The sequence below is a fragment of the Melozone crissalis genome, unplaced genomic scaffold (genome assembly GCF_028551555.1).
Source record: "Melozone crissalis strain CALT ecotype California unplaced genomic scaffold, PUWL_Pcris_2 ptg000036l_1, whole genome shotgun sequence".
Taxonomy (NCBI): Eukaryota; Metazoa; Chordata; class Aves; order Passeriformes; family Passerellidae; genus Melozone; species Melozone crissalis.
The window spans coordinates 9,344,489-9,363,598 of record NW_026535814.1 but is presented as its reverse complement, the minus strand read 5'-3'; the positions used below and the strand labels follow the sequence as shown (position 1 = coordinate 9,363,598).

General features: G+C 37.9%; 1 protein-coding gene across 2 annotated transcripts in view; it reads right to left on the bottom strand.

The window, feature by feature from the left end:
- Nucleotides 1-2,934: 2,934 nt before the first annotated feature.
- TTC33 (tetratricopeptide repeat domain 33) overlaps nucleotides 2,935-19,110 on the bottom strand; it is a 43,560-nt gene continuing 27,384 nt past the window's right edge. For both annotated transcript variants that reach the window (XM_054283480.1, XM_054283479.1), the window contains exons 4-5: nucleotides 14,863-14,994; nucleotides 2,935-6,221 (exon numbers count right to left, since the gene is read on the bottom strand). In XM_054283480.1, the coding sequence (XP_054139455.1) occupies nucleotides 5,877-6,221; nucleotides 14,863-14,994 (477 nt within the window). In that variant the 3' untranslated portion in view covers nucleotides 2,935-5,876. The remainder of the gene's footprint in view (nucleotides 6,222-14,862; nucleotides 14,995-19,110) is intronic.

Here is a 19,110-nt window from a genome sequence, read left to right as displayed (position 1 = left end):
TGCCACTGGCAGGTAACACCACATTTACCAATATGCAGCCACACCTTTGCAGCTGGCCCACGGCAGCACATCAAAATTATTGGTACTTTATGCAGTGACAGAGTTGAATATCTACAGTGTGTAAGTATTTAAATAAGCAAGGCCTCGCTATTTTAAAAATTATTTCATTAATATGCCTTTATTACTCCTTGTCATCATTACTGATGAGAACTACATGTGGTGTGAAAGAATTTTAAGCAAGAATAGACCATCTTAAGTAGCTTCCCTTAGCAAATGGGATAGGCCTGCGGTCCGCCTGCCCCCAGGGTTCACAGTGTATCAGTAGTGGACAAGATTCATTGTCAACATGAACTCCCTCAGAAATTAGCTCCATGATTCCCAAACAGCCCCACTGAGTCTTCTGAGCAGCACTGGAATTGCCTGCCACAGCCCCGTGGCAGTGCACAAAAGCAAAGTCAGAGCACCTCTGTTGCCTAGTTGCCAACACAGATAAGTGTTCAGGAGCAGTTGTGCAGGAGAACTGGGCAAGTGTGCCTTTTTATAGGGTGACAGTAGTGACATCTCATTCACCTGCCCCACGGTCCCACTCCGGTTTAGCACCTTCCTCCAGTGCAGACCACAGACACATTACTGGATACATTCCTCAGCCTCCCTGAGTTTAAGATGTCTAAAATAAGGCTACAAGTTTGAAGAGTCTAATTTGCCACATGGAGGTTAAAAGGTTATTTTCTTGCTAGGTATTAGGAGTAGTTTCCATATATACAAAAGTGTTTCCTTTCTCACACATCAATATTTCCCTTATGTTCCCAAACCCCAGAGGTCCATATCCCCTCAAAACAGCATTTCTGTGGATCAGAACTCCATCCATGTTCCCCAGTCCTCTGTGTTCACAGAAAATGTACTGATTCAACAACTTTGTCATAGCAAACTTGTATCTCTCAGACTCTGTCCACCTTGCTAGTCCTGTGACAGGCAGTGCCCCTCCCTCACTTCCAGCAGTGCCCTGCCCACACATCCCAGATCTCCGCTTTGCTGAACCCTTCACAGGGACACTGCTGGACCTCCAGCCCTGCAACCACACCCCAAACCCCAGCCCAAACTCAATTTAAGCCCCTGTCCTGTAGCAGGGCTTGTAGGATCCACCCACCACAGGCAGGATGAGAGCCCATATCTGTACCAGACAGTGGTTTCTGTGAAGATCTGTGATTAATTTGAATCTCTGATCCATGGTAAGTTATCCTTATGAACGGTTAAGGGTGTAGGATGTACTGTCAAAGGGCTTGGGCTGTTTTAAATCAGGCTCACACATTCCTGATGTCGGGAACACCCGTGCTGCCTGACCTGAACTGGCGCTACAGGCCTAGTGCCAATGCACTAACAGGATCAGTGTAATCTGCTGTCTTCAAATGGCACAGCCAACATCCTAAGTCAGGAAGCTTTTGAGGTTTTATTTTGCTGCCAGACAGAACAGCAAACCTGGCCCACTTAAGGCAGATTTAATATTAGAGCTACCAAATACCACCAGGCCTTCGCACTCCAGGCCCTCCTCTAGGCCTGCCAACTTTACAGACCTAGAAACTCAGTGAATCTCCTGCTTTATGAAACCAAAGGTAGCTCAATCCCCACATCTAATCATTCCTTTTGATTATTTATCCTTTACAACCCTTACAGCTCCTAGCCTTGTGGCTCTTAGGCAATCAGCCCTGAACGCAGTCACCCATGCCCATCAGCCCCTCCTGCTCCAGAACCAGCCCTTCTGGAGATAGGACAGCCCAAGGACTCCAGCACATCTGGGAACACCATGTTAACTTGACAGTGACTGACAGTAAACACATAGCTCCTGCAGTCTGCAAACAAACCAAGCCACCATGCTTCTGCTTCCCTGTGCCCCAGTCCTAACTGAAAAACAGTCATAGTTTTATAGCTATTCTGTGAACTCAAAAAATTAAAGATAGCATCTCAATGCTAGTATTTTGCCTCCTTTCCCTTGGTTTTAGGATTGAGAGGGAACTTACCTTGTGTATGCAAGCAAGTTTCCAGTGCTCTCTGATCTTGATCTCTAAACCCAGAGTAAACTGCTCGATTTGGTTTTTATCCCTCTCCATGACTACTTTTAAAACCCACTATCTTACAGTATTATCAAGTAGGAGTCACTGTTGTGTTACCTGATCCTTATTCCTTTTTTACCCTCTAGTATTGTCAGAAAGGATTTCTTTCTCTTTCAGTACATTTAAGGTATTTAAAGGTATTTATCTCTGTCTAAGAGAGTGGAAGTCACATGCCTGGTTTCAGCATTTTAGGTTATGCCAGTCAGTCACCTTGAGCTTCCTCTGTAGTCAAGGGAAATAATTAGGCACCTTGGGAGGCTCATTCAACCCATTCTGATCCTTATCTAACACAAGGAAAATGAGTGGCCCTGTGAGGCTGTGTATTTCTTTCCACTGTATAGAAAGGGACTCAAAGGGAAAATTATATCTGAATGTTTTACTGTAGTTTTTAAAATCAAACAAAATGAATCCATCTAACCCAGTGTTGTTCTTGAGCTTTCTTCTTGAAAGCAACAGTTGAGCATTTTAGTATGTGATTCATATGGAAGGCAAACACATGAAAGCTGCTGCAGTCACTGCCACTAATGATGACAGATAATAATTTTTTTAAACATAATTTAAGTCAAAGAAGGATTGTATTTCACTAATATCCTGTTTTGCATAACATCTCCTTTTGCTCCATCTCATGTGGATATCCCTGAAGGACTTAAAAGCTCTGATCATCACTTTTTGTTATATATTTTTCCCCAAGATGTCTTCTTTTCTTTTTTACTAAAACAAATTAACATGTTCACCAGAGACAAAAGCCAATTATTAAATGAGGAACATTCAAGAATGGGAAATAACACTTATTTTTGTTATAACCCAAAGAACAAACAGGCATCACTAAGCAGCAGAAGTCAGGATTTTATTCAAACCGCAAACCGATCCAGAAAATAACATACATGCAAAACATGGCATGCTGTACAAAACCAGTGTTGAAATCATCAATATTTGAACTTTTCCCCAGTTTGAAAAGAGTGCCCCAGGAACTTAACTGCTCTACAAAACACTACAGTTCTGACAATACCTAGAATTCATAACCAAGCTAATCAAAGGAAAATACATTTAGTATATGAGATGGAAACCACCACCCCTTGAGCCCGGCACAGCCTGACGGTGCAGATGTACACCCCTCCAGCAGTCTGGCCCTGCAGTGCTGAAGTCAATAGGAACTTTGTGAATCATTTCAGTGGAAACAGATTCTGTGATAACACAGGCCTCTGAGAGAAGGGCAGCAGTCTTTCCTGTATGAGAAAAGACAGAACGCTGACGCAAGTACAAAGCGCAAAGAAAGAAAAGATGAGGTGGATACAGCCAAGCTCCATCAAAATGAAAACGTACCCTAGAGCATCTCACACATCTCCTTTTCCAGCCAGAGAAGATCTCTTCTTTGAAGAAATCTGTCCAAATCCCTCTCATGCTAACTCTTTCTAGATTGTATTAAGTTGATAGAAGAAAGATTAAGAAATCCTTCAACTCTAATAATTTAAACTATCAAACCATATCTTGATCAAGTGCCTATCCAGTAAGCATTTAAAATAATTCTGAAGATAATGAAGAAATAAAAATGTAGCACGATGATGGTTTACATTCCTAATATATTTATGCCACTGTAGTTCTAATTATTTTCAAGACTCAGAAGATAGTAAAAGGTGTGATTTTGTGTGAATGTGTGCTCATGCAAGTACAGATCTAAAAATTCACAAATACAAAAAACATTTTGGGGGACTCTTGCAAAACTTAATGAAAACTTAGTACAACAGGGCAATTAAGTCTTTTTTAAAAACTGTACATATCCTCTTAAATACAGATACTCTGATACCAGATAAACAGAAAGTATGATTTGATATTTCTACAATGCATTTTCCACTGCAAAAACACTATACTTCTCAAGCAACATAATTTTCTTTTAAAATGTGTTATTTTGAAATTAGGAAATGGACTTGAAAAGTGCAGATGACTGATTTCAGAAGTTTCACTTGTCTACAAAAGTATCTATTATCATACAAAATTTTATCAAAATCAAGTAAAAAATTACATGTTCCCAAACTGAATTCTTCAGGAATTCCTCAGCTGACCATTTTTTCCAATACTGTTAGGATGTGATCATCTCTACGACATCTCCAAAACAATGAAATGAGAACAATCTCAGCACAGAGCACATCAAAGAAACAGCCTGATTTCACTTCTTTGAATTTCCTGTGTGAGGAGCCAATTGCCACCTTCCCCTGAAAAAAAATCAACATTAAAAAAATTTCCTAGGGTATGCCTCATTACCCACCACTGCATCCAAAATCCAAATGGGATAAAAAGGAAGACTCCAGCAGCACTGTCCTGCAAAACTCATTCTTTCCCCTAAGAGTATACTTTCAATGGCAGGTCATAAGAATTAGGAAAAGCAAATTGACTCCTTTTATCAGATTAGCCTCACTAGGAAAGAAAAGCCCCAAACACAATACAATTCAGTCATATTTCCTACTCCCACCATTCTACTTTTGGTGATGTCTGTAACACAGCACACAAGACAAGAAAAGGCCAGTTTCAGTCACAAACAGTGACTTTCTTCTTTTCTTTCTTCTGGTGAAACATTTAGTTGTAACTAAGCATTCAGGGCTTTGGTTGGTAAAGCATTTCCTTTCATCTAATCAGAAGTGTTTAACCCACACACCGAGGAAAGCAACATAAAGGTTTCTACAAAATAATAATCCATCTCTGCTTCATAGGAAACTTTCTCATAGAACAAATAATCTTAATGAAAACAAAGACTGTCAATAACAGAAAAGAGTTCACACTTTTACTGGAAGAAAATAATGTTAATTAATAGTGATTAAAATCATTTTTAAACATCCCTTTTTCTTTTTGTGCTGGTTTTGACTGGGATAGAGTTAATTTTCTTCAGAGTTGCAAGTAGGGGGCTAGGTTTGATTTGTGCCAGCAAATATTGGTAACACACATTTGTTTTTATTACTGCTGAGCAGTGCTTGCACAGGGTCAAGACCTTCTGCTGCTCCTCATCCCACCCCACCAGTGAGAAGACTGGGGGTGCACAAGAAGCTGGGGGGAGACAAGCCAGAACAGCTGACCCCAGCTGACAATAGGGATATTCAATCTCACAGCACAACACACAGAACTGGGGAAAGAAGGAGGTAGGGGAGGGGAGGGCATTCTGAGGGTCTTCCCGAGTCACACGTGATGTAGCCTTGCTTTCCTGGGGATACCTGAATGCCTGCCTGCCCATGGGAACTGGTGGGTGAATCCCTTGTTTTGCTTTGCTTGCACATGCAGCTTTTGCTTTCCCTATTAGGCTGTCTCCATCTAAGCCCACAAGTTCTTTCACTTTTACTCTTCCAATTCTCCTCCCCATGCCACCAGGAGGCAGTCAGCTGAGTGGGGCTGAATTGCCAGCTAGGGATAAACCACAGCACTTTTACAGTTTAAATAAAACTTTCCTAATTACTGGGAAAATGTACACATTAACTTGTAAAATTATGAAATACACAAAGATGAAGCAGCTGTTAGAATGCAGTTAAGCATTTCAACATTACATTTGTTCATAGGAATTTAGAATTTTTAGAATCAACTCTTGGGTTTCTTTTTCACAAATACAGATGGAACAACAACTCAGGTCATTGCTTTTTTAATTAAGGAAAGAAAAATAGCTTCAGTTCTTTAACTTTTGTAGGCTATCCTACCATTTAATAAAAAAAGAACAAAAACAAAGCAAGCAAAATACAATAAATAACAGCAGTTCTTAAAATTATGGGTATGACAACTCATGAGGCTGCCCTACCGGGCCCTGATGAAAAGGGTTTCATCAGGAGTTGCAGAACAATTGTCCTGCTCAGTAACAGTCTCTACTGTGCCTGAAGCAGACACAATCACCATCGTTTTAGCTGCTGAAAGAGCTTTCTCCTTCTCTGCAATGGCAGCACAGACTGCCACAATTTCATCACTTTCGAAGTCATAGTCTGGGATTGACTCTTGTACAAGCTCTTTTGCCAGGGCTTGCACTGACTCAGTCTTTGTGGCCTTCTGCTGTTCCTGTAGTTTTCTTGCCCAGGAAAGGTCTTCTTTCCATACTTCAGGGTTCATTGGAAAGATGTGTAAGGATACCTGGAAGCTTCGGATTGCCTATAAGCAGAAAAAGGAAGAAACAAAGATGCGACATTTTAAAGCCTTCCTTTTTCATAAAAATTGACAACAACAAACAAAATTACATATATCATTTGAGCAAAGCCAAAAGCCATTTTACTCCTGTCTTTTTTGGAGGAATCCTCCCTTATCTTGGTTCAATAGCAGACTGACCCCCAAACAATTGTGTCTGAAATGACAAAAATGCATTAATAAACTAGGAACCTGGCAACAAGGGCACAAATAGAGAGTTCATATATGAAAAACAATGTTGTTATTAAAAAGGTAAAATGAAAAACAATTTTTTGGATGGTTTCCTATTCCACTTTTCTCTCATCGTCAGATGTACATAAGGCAAAAGCAGACAGAAATGGTTTAAGGAAATACAGAAAAGGGATGACTGGAATTTGAAGCATCACTGGTATTGCTGCCTTTAAATTAGAATGCAGCTGTTTCACATACAGACTTAACAATACACTAATACTAGCCACATGGTAAAGAGTTTCTGTAATAGGCATATGGTTATAAAAACACATAAATAAATGCACAGAAGGAGCCAAATGAACTCCAAACTTTGAGAGCTGCTCTAAGAAAGAACTTCTATAATCTATAGATTATATAGATTATAATCTTATAAACAACATAATACTAGTAGAAGTAAGTGCACTTAGTGAGGCTTCTCCTTTCTTTCAATTCAACTGGGAAAATATTCACAAATACAAATCCTCAACAGAGAAGCTGTGAATTTAAAAACAAAGAAATGAGACCATCAAAAATAAGAGGTTGCTACAATACTAGAAAAAAGCTACACCAAGAATTACAACTGTATTGTCTTTCAGTTATCTTAACAGTGGTCAAGGCTGAACCTACCTCCTCAAAACTTACGTACATGTACACAAAAGCATGAGTGTATTTCACATTTATGACTGTACAGTCAGTTATGAAAATGGGTCACCTTACTGACAAAACTCTTTTCTGACAGGTACAAAAGCATCCCTGTAAGATGAGAAAACTGTGATGATATGGATTGGGATGGTATTTGGGAAGAGTTCTGGCAACTTGAATATTAAAACCCTAAAGACATATGGTAAATCACAGTTTACTTATTCTGTTGTAGTTTATAAACACTTCAGCATGCCAAATAATTTGGAAAATCACAACTTTTCTTCTGCACTGACAGAAACTAATGGCTCATGCTTCTGATGGCACAGATGAATATATGGACTCCATACGATGGGAACTCAGAAGAAAGAGATACAAAATCAGATTTAAGATACTATCAGTATTACTGCTGTTGTAAGAGGCAGCTTTTCAATTCCAGAGAGAAAAAAAAAGCTTGATTATTGGTCCACAGCCAGCTCTGATGTGCAGGAGCATGCTGAACTTTAAAGAGAAGAAGAACTGAAGTTTAGTTCTTGTAAAACAGTGTCATTTTATTCAACTTTGCTAGCTTTTAATTTTCAGGGACACATGAAAAACAAGTAAACACTAAATGCTTATTTTTGTATTTCTGTTGAAAACAAACTATAAACACAGACCATCTGCTTTTAAGCTTTCCATGAAAGACGTCCCCTAAATAAAACCTGTCTATATAGTTATGTTCATGCACAATAAATAACATTTGGGAAGCGTCAAAGCTGCTTTGATGATTCATACAATACAGCATAAAAAGATCATCTTAGTAAATCTATTAGAAAAGAGTTTTTGTGCTTGATATTTTTACAAAGAAATAACAAAATATTAAAGTAAGTTTTAAGTGATGCAAAAGATCAGAGGGATTATTTTAAAGCAGCGATGTAAAACTGAAAAATACACACTTGTCATCCATTTGAAATTTTATGTTGCCACTGGAATAGTGCCCAAAGCAAGTAATTTCTATTATGAAAAAAGAAAATAACAGTGGTATTTTTAATTCTTCCCCTAATGGAGATGTAAATCTCCTTCTCAAATTTCCTGTTGCATTGTAGGAAAACACAGTGACACTACATAAAATCAATATTTCTAGCCTCATTTTAAAGAGGAGCTGTGATTTTAGAGACCTGCATATAAGGACTATAGGATTTTTTATCAGTACAGTCATGTATCTGCTTTTGCTTCTGTAAGGAAGTGCAATGTAAAACCTTCTGCAATACATTCTTCCTTGTGGAATTACCGTATTTGAAAAATCTGTACTTTTGAAGTATCTTACATTTTGTCTCACTAAATAGTATTCTGTAGCAAAAAGTCTTCCATATGTCCCTTGAGCAGTCTCTTCTGCTGCTTTGCACACCCTTCAAGTGTGAAGGGCAATTCTGATCAGATTGCACTTTTTTTAAACATATAGATTTAGTAACTGCCACTATATATAAACACCCAGAAAAGCCAGTATTTTAAGAGATTGCATCTGCCACCAAAGCATGTGGCAGACCTTTATGTTACACTAGGCAGACACTTTCTGACCTGTTTCAAAGGATGTCTATCAGTGAAGTAAGTAATCTTTTTCTGTGTTAAATGATCTTTAATATGGATTTTTTTTGTTTGTGTGTTTTTACAGCACTCAGCATAGTCCTTGGGGGTTCTGATGAAGGAAAAGCTGCACATGGCCCAGCCATGGCACTCCCAGCCCAGAGAGCCAAACGTGTCCTGGGCTGCACCCAGAGCCCCGTGGGCAGCAGGGCAGGGAGGGGATTCTGCCCCTCTGCTCTGCTCTGCTGAGACACACCTGGAGCACTGCATCCAGCCCTGGGCTCCCAGCACAGCAGGGACAGGGACCGGCTGGGGTGAGCCCGCAGGAGGCAACAAAGAGAATCAGGGGGCTGGAGCACAACTCCTGTGAGGACACTTTGGGAGCATTTGGGCTGCTGAGCCTGGGGAAAGAAGGGTTCAGTGACACCTTGCAGCAGCCTCCCAGTACCTGTAAGGACTCACAAAAGACCTGGAGAAGGATTTTTACAAGGACATGCAGTGATAGAACAGGGGATGATGACTTTAAACTGAAAAAGGGAAGATTCAGGCTAGATGTAAGGAAGATACTGTTTACAGTGATTTACTGATGATATGGATTGGGATGGTATTTAGGAAGAGGTTGCCCAGAGAGATGGTTAATGCCTCATCCCTGGAAACATTTAAGGCCAGGCTGGACAGGGATCTGAGCAACCTGATCTACCTGAAGGTATCTTGGCTGATTGCAGTGAGTTGGACTTACAGGTCCCTTCCAAACAAAAGCTTTCTGTGATTCTATGACAATATATTACTGGAATTTGAGTCTTACTTTTGTACTACTCACCATGAACATAAATAACTAATTTTTACTGAAGCATTTATCACAGTAATGTAGAAAATAGGGAAATAAGACATTTTAGTATAGTTAAAGACTCCTCATGACATTTCTCTCCTTCAAACAAGAAAAAAAGTCCCATCCTTTCAGGTATTTTCACTCTAGTTTAATTAGTTTAATAGTTTCTATGGTATAATCTGAATGGCAGATTTTTTAAATTTTTTTTTTACTTTAAACTGTCATATTGAACTTTTCTGTGTAACTTTCTGTTCAGATTATTTCTGCTTTTCAATAAAGAAATTCTCCCTGAAAATTTCATCAAAAGCAATTCTGGTGTCTTACCATATCAGGTGAACATAAAATTTTGCACTTCTTACATTTCCAAAACCATTTTATTCAAAGTTTCTGGAACTCTCGTGTTCTGGAGAAAGTACTTGAAATATAGCAATTTTCCAGATGTGAAAGACTATTTTTGACTTATGCTTACTGGGATTTGATAAAATTCCAAATGCATAAGAATCTTTGTTTCCATCTGGTAGATGTGTGTGAGATATCCTTACTTCCACACCTTCCTTCTTCTCTTTTTGAAGAAGTTTGCATCCTCCTTATCCCCCTCCTGTACTTTCTTTTGCTCTGGTGATAGATTTCACAGGTGTCACTTTGCACCAAGTCATTTCCTCACATTTACCACCCTTCTGCCCTCGGTGCACACCCCTGCAAGGCTGCTGATGCTCTGCTGAAAGTCACTGCCTCAGGCTGCCTCCACCACACAGACCTCTTACACTGTGCTCTACCAGACACAAGGATACAAGAGGGCCAAGGAAACAACAACCACAAAAATCAAACCCATCCTAGAAACTGACAAAGCCTAAGAAAATAAAGCTCAGTTGTAATCAGTATTTTCACCTGACAAATCAGGAAAATCCAGGAACACATTTACCTCTTTATTACCAAATTATACTGCCAAATTTATTACAGGAATTTTAAAACAATGGTGAAATGAACTTTGTTCAACATCCCTGTTTGTCTTACCCTGTGCATCTGATTTAGCTAAAACGTTCAATTATAAGATCTCAACGTTGAGAAATGCATTACTCGAAAGTCCTGAGCATCTGACAAAGGTAGGCGCCAGCTAAATCAGCCACAATCAGTTTTTTACAGAAACTGCGTACCCCTGGCAGAAGTGGAGCTGAAACGGGCATTTAAACTTTTGGAGACTTGTTTGCCCTTCAGCTTTCCTGACAGAAAACAGAAAATCACCTTTGACTAGAAGATCTTTTTGTGCTTTAACAATCACTATCACAAAATATATTTACAATTTCCAACAGTGGTTAAAAAAGAAAAGGGGTTACTCTGTAGTAGATGGAGAGGGCAGGATTAACAAAAGACCTTCCTGGGGAAGCTTATATTACTGACTATTACCTCAATAACTCAGTAGGACTGTTTAAAGCTGTTGAAAAAATTTAACAGAACCCTACTTTAAATGAAAAAGCACGGTACTTTCTCTCTTAACTTATTAACTTCTTAAATACTTCGACTTTTCAGTGGAAGGCCAACCACCAATTTCCTTTTTATTACCAAAATAGTCTATGTTTCTAAATGCTAACATTTGTAAAATGTTGAAAAATTATCTCAAATTCAGATTAGTTATGTTAATTAGCCGCATTCCAATAAAAGACAGACATTTGTCTCTTTGGGAGTATAAAACTCCCATCATTATCTAAAAGACCAAAAACTATTTCTTTCAAGAGAGATGAAAGGAAAGGGCTGACCTGAGGATTCATATTGCCAAGGCATGATTCTTTTGACAAAATGTTGTGTCACACTTAAAAGACTGCTAAAGCACTAACTACTTAGGAGGAATACAGGAAACCACATCCTTCAAAACATCAAACAAAACCCATGCACAACTGGTGCATATTTACAGATCTTCCCTCTCAACTTTGTGATCCTCAGTCCCCAGGTTTGCCAGGGACCCAGAATGGGCTAAAGCTGAAGTCACAGAACCTCAGAATGGCTGATGGTGGCCAGGACCTTCTGAGGTCACCTGGGCCAAGCCCTGCTCAAGCAGGGCCACCTGAGCTGGCTGCCCATGACCATGTCACAGGACTGATTAATTTCTCCATGGTGGGAGAATCAGGGCTTTCATTCGGTCCTTGATTTTCTTGTGATTAGGTTTGGTTTTCTTTTTAATATTGCTTTTGTTTGGTTTTCTTTTTTTTTGTCCTCTTGATTAATCAAAGCATGGGGCTCACCCTGTCTCACAGGAGGAACTGTTGTAATGAACAGTTAGTGCAAAATTGTTAACTAGTTAAGATGTTATCAGCAGTACAGGAAATTCAATTTGTAAAACCAATATTTATAAAATATTTGTATATATTTACTTTGTAAAACCAAGTATTTGCAATGAAATGAGAGAAATACTGCCACCCTGGCTATATTTCTACAGTTACTACATTCACATTGCAGGTTTACTCAGGGGTGCTCTGCACAATGATTTGTAGAATTTAAGGAATTTCTGCCTTTACAGAAATAAAAGTTTTCCTTGCTCACATTTAAGTAATACTGTTGAATTACCCTATTTAGTAAATTCAAGGGGGAAAAAAGAGTAAACTACTTTCATAAAAGCTAAATAAAAAGGGACTAATTTATCTCATTCTTTTTGTCACAAGTTTGACAAAAACTATATCCAAGAAAATATTTATTTTTTTTATTATTACACATAATATACAGATTTGTTTGGAAGCAGCATTTTAGACCTGGGAAACTTCAAATTAAAATAGAGTAAATTGGTTTTTTCCTAAGAAAAAAAATGCATCATTCATTGTGAAGCAATAAAAGTATTCACAACAGAACATTTGGCAGGATGTGGGTAATGAAGACAGATGTTGGTGGGGGAGAAATGAAACAAAGCAGAAGAAGCAATTCTTTAGAAGGATAGTAACTCCCAAATCTAAAAAAAAAAAATTCTAAAAAAGCCTTGATATTTATGCTTTATTAACTTTTCTTTGTAAAAAATATGACACAGGGAAAACCAGAAAATCATGGCAATGAAAGACTAATGGAAAAAGGATAATTATGACTTAAACCACTTGGTCTAGAGGACTCCAGAAGTTCAGTAACTATGAATTCACTTCTTATTTTAAAACTAGATTAGTCTTAGCATCTTAAGATTCCTTAAAAATCACTTGGTTCAAAAAAAAATAGTGAACATTATTTGCATTTTAGAAGAACTCCCCAGCTTCTCTGTATATGAAAACATATTTATCAGAAGGCAATTCAACCTACAGACAGAAGGCAATGAAGTGTGAACACACAGTACCACAGCACTGGGGACACCAACAGGCTCCCTGCTCAGAGACAATCAGAAACTAAGAGGGCAAACTACCTGAGATAACCCCCTTTCCCTCCCTCCTGATCACAGTAAGGTCAATTTAACAATTACAGGAGCACCTACAGTAGTGTTTCAGATGAAGTGCTTTGATGAAAATCTCTGATTGTTCCCACTTAAAATGCTTTGCTTTGAATCACTGAATAGTGTCATATAGATAAATGAGATCCCTTTCTGATTAAGCTCAACAGTGCACTCTAAGAGAACTCTGAAGTGCTACTCTAAAATAAGACAAAATTAAAATAATATGAACACTAGGTCCCCAGCACACCAGATATCCAGTCCCACTGGTGCTTCATGACTTGTCTGTGTAGAAAAAGCTTACAGGATCTGATGAATCAGACTGCTGGATATATCTAGTACAGGTACATTACTATTTATACTGATATTACAGCAACTGTATCACTTTTTACAGAATAAACAGCATCAGTCCTTGAAAGAAATAAAGCTCTAATTTTTCTGAGTGCATTTAATATTCTCAGGCATAATTTACAGTGACAGTTTCATACACTTAAAAGGAAAAGATCCAGACAGACCAGACCATCAACCCTAACCTTCTACACCACAAAAACCATGGAATGTCACCACTGCTGAAATGCAGATATGCAGGGATTTATTTGAGATATTTCATATTATGATACTGCACCAACAAAGGGTGCACACTGCACATCTGTAGCACACAGGTTTTGTCTTAGGTTTTGTCTAACAGGACTGGAGCACCTCCCCACTGAGGATGGGCTGAACAAGTTGGGGCTGTTCAGCCTGGAGAAGAGAAGGTTGTGTGGAGACCTCATGCAAGCTGCTGGTATCTGAAGAGGGAATATAGGGGAGCTGGAGGGGGACTCTTTGTCAAGGAATGTAGTGACAGGCAGTTACAGGAACAAACTGAAATGGGGGAAATTTAGGAAGATATCTGTACTGTGAAAGTGCTGAGAATCTGGAACAGGTTGCCCAAAGAAGCTGTGGATATTCCCCAGAGATGGGGAATATTCAAGGCCAGGCTGGATGAGGTTGGAATTAGATGATCTTCAAGTCTCCCTCCAAGCCAAAAAGTTCTGTTACTCTATGTGATTCACATAGTTTGCATTTGTTTTGGTTGGTTTGGGGTTTTTAACACTGCTCCTTACTACATTTTAAAAATTTGTTTTGTATTAATGGTTAACCTCCATAGAAAAAAACCCATCATTTTTTAATTCTTGAAAATTTTCAGACGTTGTAACTTTGCAAAACCACTCTAAATTGCCAACAAAATTATTTGTATCAAAACAGCACACAGCTACTTCTATTCAAAATACAACCAGTATCTTTTTTCATCTAAGAGGTCATGATGCAATGTTTTTCTAATAGACCTCTGGGAATGTGTCTGAATTTGAAAGTTCACCTGTTGTGTTTTCACAGAAACTCGCAAAAAATTATTATACCCCAGAAAAAAAGATGCACTTCAGCTACTGCAGAGAATCCCTGGCTTTTTGCTCTCTTACTAAATGAAGAAGCACCCACAGCCAACATTTGAGGTCAGGGAGCCAGAGGAAGGCAGGGATGAGGACACATTATTTGCTGCATAAGCAGGACACAAGAATAACAAGACACTAGAAATTTATCAGCAAGCATGTGTAAAAACTAAGCCCAAATAATAAGCTGATCCTTGAACTTCACATTACCCTCATCTTTAAATTATGGTGAGCTGCACTGTAGCAGTACAACACACAGAATGTAGTATGTGCAGTTACGTCAGCATAATTCTTCTATTGCATAAAGCCACCACATAAATATAGTATATGACACAAAAGTCTTCGAGCTAGACTGGTCTTCCACAAGTCCAACAACAAAACCACACATGAGGCATTTGTGAAACACAATAAAGCAGAGGGAACACTGGAGACAAATAATAATGACCTTTCTCCTTGTCTGTGTTCAAGTTACCATAAGGATACACAGCAACCTTGGCATTTCTGTACTTTCCTTCTCACACACAATTAATTCTGTTATCCTACCAGTGCTATCTCTCCTAATCCAAGCTGGGCACGTCCCAAAGTCTGCCAGGCATCCCAGGAACGTGGGTTTCTCTGGACGGCCATTTCTGCTGCATGCACTGCTGGAAACATTTCATGTAAAGACATCAAGACCTGTATCGGAAATAGAAAAAGAAGAGGAAGAAAAATAAGAAAAACTGAAAATAAATTTAACTTTTCTGGGATTACCCAGGCAACAACCACTGTTTCAATAACTAAGATTCATCTTACCTAGCTTTTTTTAGTTAAAAGTTGCTTGTCTGACCTCAGATAGTCACCCAGACTCATGTCAATCCCCACAGAGAGAAACGGGCATGCTAGAGGATAATTCACCCAAATTATTTAAGCAATGCCATTAGAAGTAGATTAACTGCTTCTGAACAGGTCTCTCCTTGTCAACAAACCCCACAGTTTATAGAAGCATAACAGAATAGTCAGAAGGACAAACACCTGGAGAGCTAAACATAATAAATGTGCAAGTACTGTTGAAAAACTCCTGGACTGCACTTATTCTTTTTAATAGAGAGCTGTAGTCTACCAGAAACAGTGCAGTGCACATGATATAATTATAGAAACAATCCCTGTAACTCAGCATGGAAACAGACCTTAACAATGACTGCTGAATTTAGAGAACAAGCATTCTGCAGAGCCTTAAACGTGAAGTCACCTACATTAAGTAAAGAAAAAAGTGGTTTCTGAATGTGAAAATCTCTGTTACTCAGCAGTTACCACAGGATTATTCTCCTTGCATTGAATCTCCATAACTAAGACAATAAATCACAGTTAGCAAAACACAGTGTGGCTCAAAGTTTGCCTTATGTTTCCAATACCACCATGAGATTGGCACATCACCTGAAGACCTGCATCACTCTGAGATCATGATTTCAGACACCCACATGCTATGGTGATAGATACCAGTGTAAGAAACAAATGAAAACTGCATTCTTGCAGTATGATGAGAATGTCAACCACAAGAGTTAGACTCATGTGTGGGCAACCACTTTCATCCCAACTGACCATAACTATGATGAATACTAGAACATGTTAGGACTATTGCTGAAGTTCAAAAAAGATTTATTTAACCTTACTGTTCTATGATATATTAAATAGATAAATATGAGTGTGAAGTAGAGAAGAAAATGTTATGCTCTTGAGTATTTACCCTAATTAACAAATAGTACATGCACAGCATAGAGGTGAGCAGTACACTGAACAAAAGAGGAAGAGGGAAAGGATAACGCAAAGATTTAATACAGAAAGCAACCCTGGACTGAAAAAAACCCAAGAAACATCACAAACATGGCTTCTAAACAACCCTTTGGATTGATGCTTCTGCTGTTCTGTGACTAAACTTTTCTAAAGACTAGTCTCATGGCTTCACTTTAATTCCATCAATGGACTGTACCTTAGAATTCAGAAGTATCTAAAAAATCTTCAGAAAAACAATCTACAGCACTATATCATCTTCCCTCTTTTTCCTCAATGTCTGCATTTTGTATCAAAGTCTATGATAAATGTTATGTGTTTTCCAAAACTTTCAGATGAATTACATTTCAATGGGCAGTTTCCCCTATTTGCAGCAGATGTGTGAAGTGAAGCAAACTGTTACTAGTAGAGAAGCGTACATTCTACCAAGATGAAGGGATTCTGCATCAGCTATCTTCTACATTAGTGTCTTAATGTATTTATTCTCATAAGAGAAAACAAATCCAAGTATACATTTACAGGAACATTTTTATGTATCCCAAGTACTCCGTATTTCCTACCAGTACTTTCTACTGCAAACTAATTACAAAACATCTGTGCAAGTGCTTAGGAAATCATTTGTGGTATTTAATGAATCTTACTGGTTTGTTTACTGAATTATTACTTTACTAATAAAGGCAGTTATTCCACTTTCATCTATTTATGAGTATTGTGTGCACCAGCACAAACAGCTGCTTTAAAAATGTTCTTCCAGATCATGTAGTAATTACTTTGCTCCTAATAACTTTGGCATTAGATTCTCCAAGTACATTCAAACAAACACACATTTGAATGTATATGCATTTTTATCCGACACAGGTAGTTTTTTTAGTTATTAATAAAATTACTCAGGTACAGTCGTCAATCAGTATAATGAATATACTTATTAATGCACACTATTTTCCTACACTTTTTTTTTCAGGTGAAGAGGTCATCAAAATGAACCTACAATGGCAGACATAAATGTGTGCAGCCTCGTCTTGGCTTACTCTGCTCCAATCTATCATGAGTAGATAATCATTATCTACTCATTATAATTATATCATTATCACTTTAATAAAACATCTCTGTATGTTACTTGGAAACTGAACCAGCAAACCAGCTATTCCACACCCAAAAAACCACACTGAACAAGGAATAAAAAACACTGCCAGCACAAAGATTTCCTGTGCACAGATTTGACAAGCAGTGCTCAGTCCTTCTGGGGTACAGACACATGGGCAAGACAAAGCCAAACAGGAACCACATGTGCTGTAGCCTCCTTGTCACACAGCGTGCCTGTCACATGCTCAACGTGCAGCCACGTCAAGTATGTGTGTATACATACACACACATTCTCATAATATATTTACAGTGTACATATGAAGTGATGCGTATATATATAGTGATATATATGTATAGTGATAATACTCTATTAGAAAACATTCTTAAAACTAATAAAAAAATTAGGAAAAAAATTTATGAAGCAGAAAAAATATCTCAAGACTCTCATTGCGGGCACACACATACACACACACATATGTATGTGTCAAAAGTGACTGGAGGGAAATGTCTTTTAAAGATATTCAGTAAGTGGATTTTCAGGACTTGCTTTACTCAAAGAAATTTATCTTTATTACACGTTTTAAAACAAAAACATCCATGTCCTATAATAACTTCATTTATCAGACTTTTAGAAAAAGTCATACAAGATAAATTAGAAGAATTAGAAGAACTCAGTGGCAAAAAACCAATTAAACAGAGCAACTCTCATCAGCAGACTGACCAAGTATTAGAAATCCAGGCAGCGGAGTGATCCATCATGTTCTGCCCACAATATTTTGGAAGTGCTATGAATCTGAGTAAGTTTTGGTTTTTACTGAGCTCAGTGGATTGAGGCTGAATCACTATATATAGATACATTCCACTTCAAGTGAAAATGACCCAATTCCTTTTTCCATCCAGTAACCCATTTCAAAACACAGATTAATAAAATTCATCCTACTTATAAGTAGTTTACATTTACTCATGCTCTAAAGCTATTACCATTGCACCATACAGAAATGCTTTATTGCAATTTAGATTTCTGGAGTTCACACTAATTTTTTGACAGTTTACTCTTCTCTGTACACATCCCAATTCAAGAAAAACAAATTTAAAATAATCAGCACTTACTAGCTGGCTTCTTATAATCTAAACTTGGAATTCTAAGTCTGGTCATGTCTTAGAAACCTTGTAATTTCTTAAGTAGGAAGAGAGATAGAAGTAGATATTATTTCTTCACTGAGTTCAACATTAAGATAGCCTTTAGAAGAGGGGAAATGGAATGATTTGAAGATTATGGGTTTCGTATACAAAAACAAAGAAGTGACACGTATCTCATAGTCTGGTCCTGTTTAAATGAATGCAAATTGAGGATGTAGCATTGAAGGAAACTGGATGCTCATACAGCTGACGACAAAACATCCAAAAAATTATAAAAAGGAACTTAACTTGACAGTTTACATTTGAATTTACTTGTTTCTAAAAATATATATAAAAATTTGCTTTTTACTACTTTAAAAATTCTGTCATAGTTGCATAGTTATCTGAGATCTGAGGTGCAAGTGTCACGAGATAAGCAACATGAACCAGGTGAATTCTCAGGAGTAGTACTAAACAGCAGCAAGTCTGGCTCCCAAGACAGTTTGTTGTATAACATCACAATGTATCAAGTCTTTTGATATCTCTCTTCATCCAAAAATGTCCCACATGGTCCAGTCACCAAACATTAAGATAAAAAATCAGAGTATGCCAAAGTCTGCTCCTCCATCTTTGTAGTTCAAAGCAGTAACAATATAATCCAGTCAATATTTAAGAAATTCAGTCCACAATTAATTTCAAGCAGTCTTAGTGGCTGCATTAACATAGGCAGTCTTTATATATTCCTTTGAATATACTTACAATACTATTTATATTAGGCTGCTGTTGTTGGGTCTTTTTCAAGATTTTTGTTTTTCAACAAAA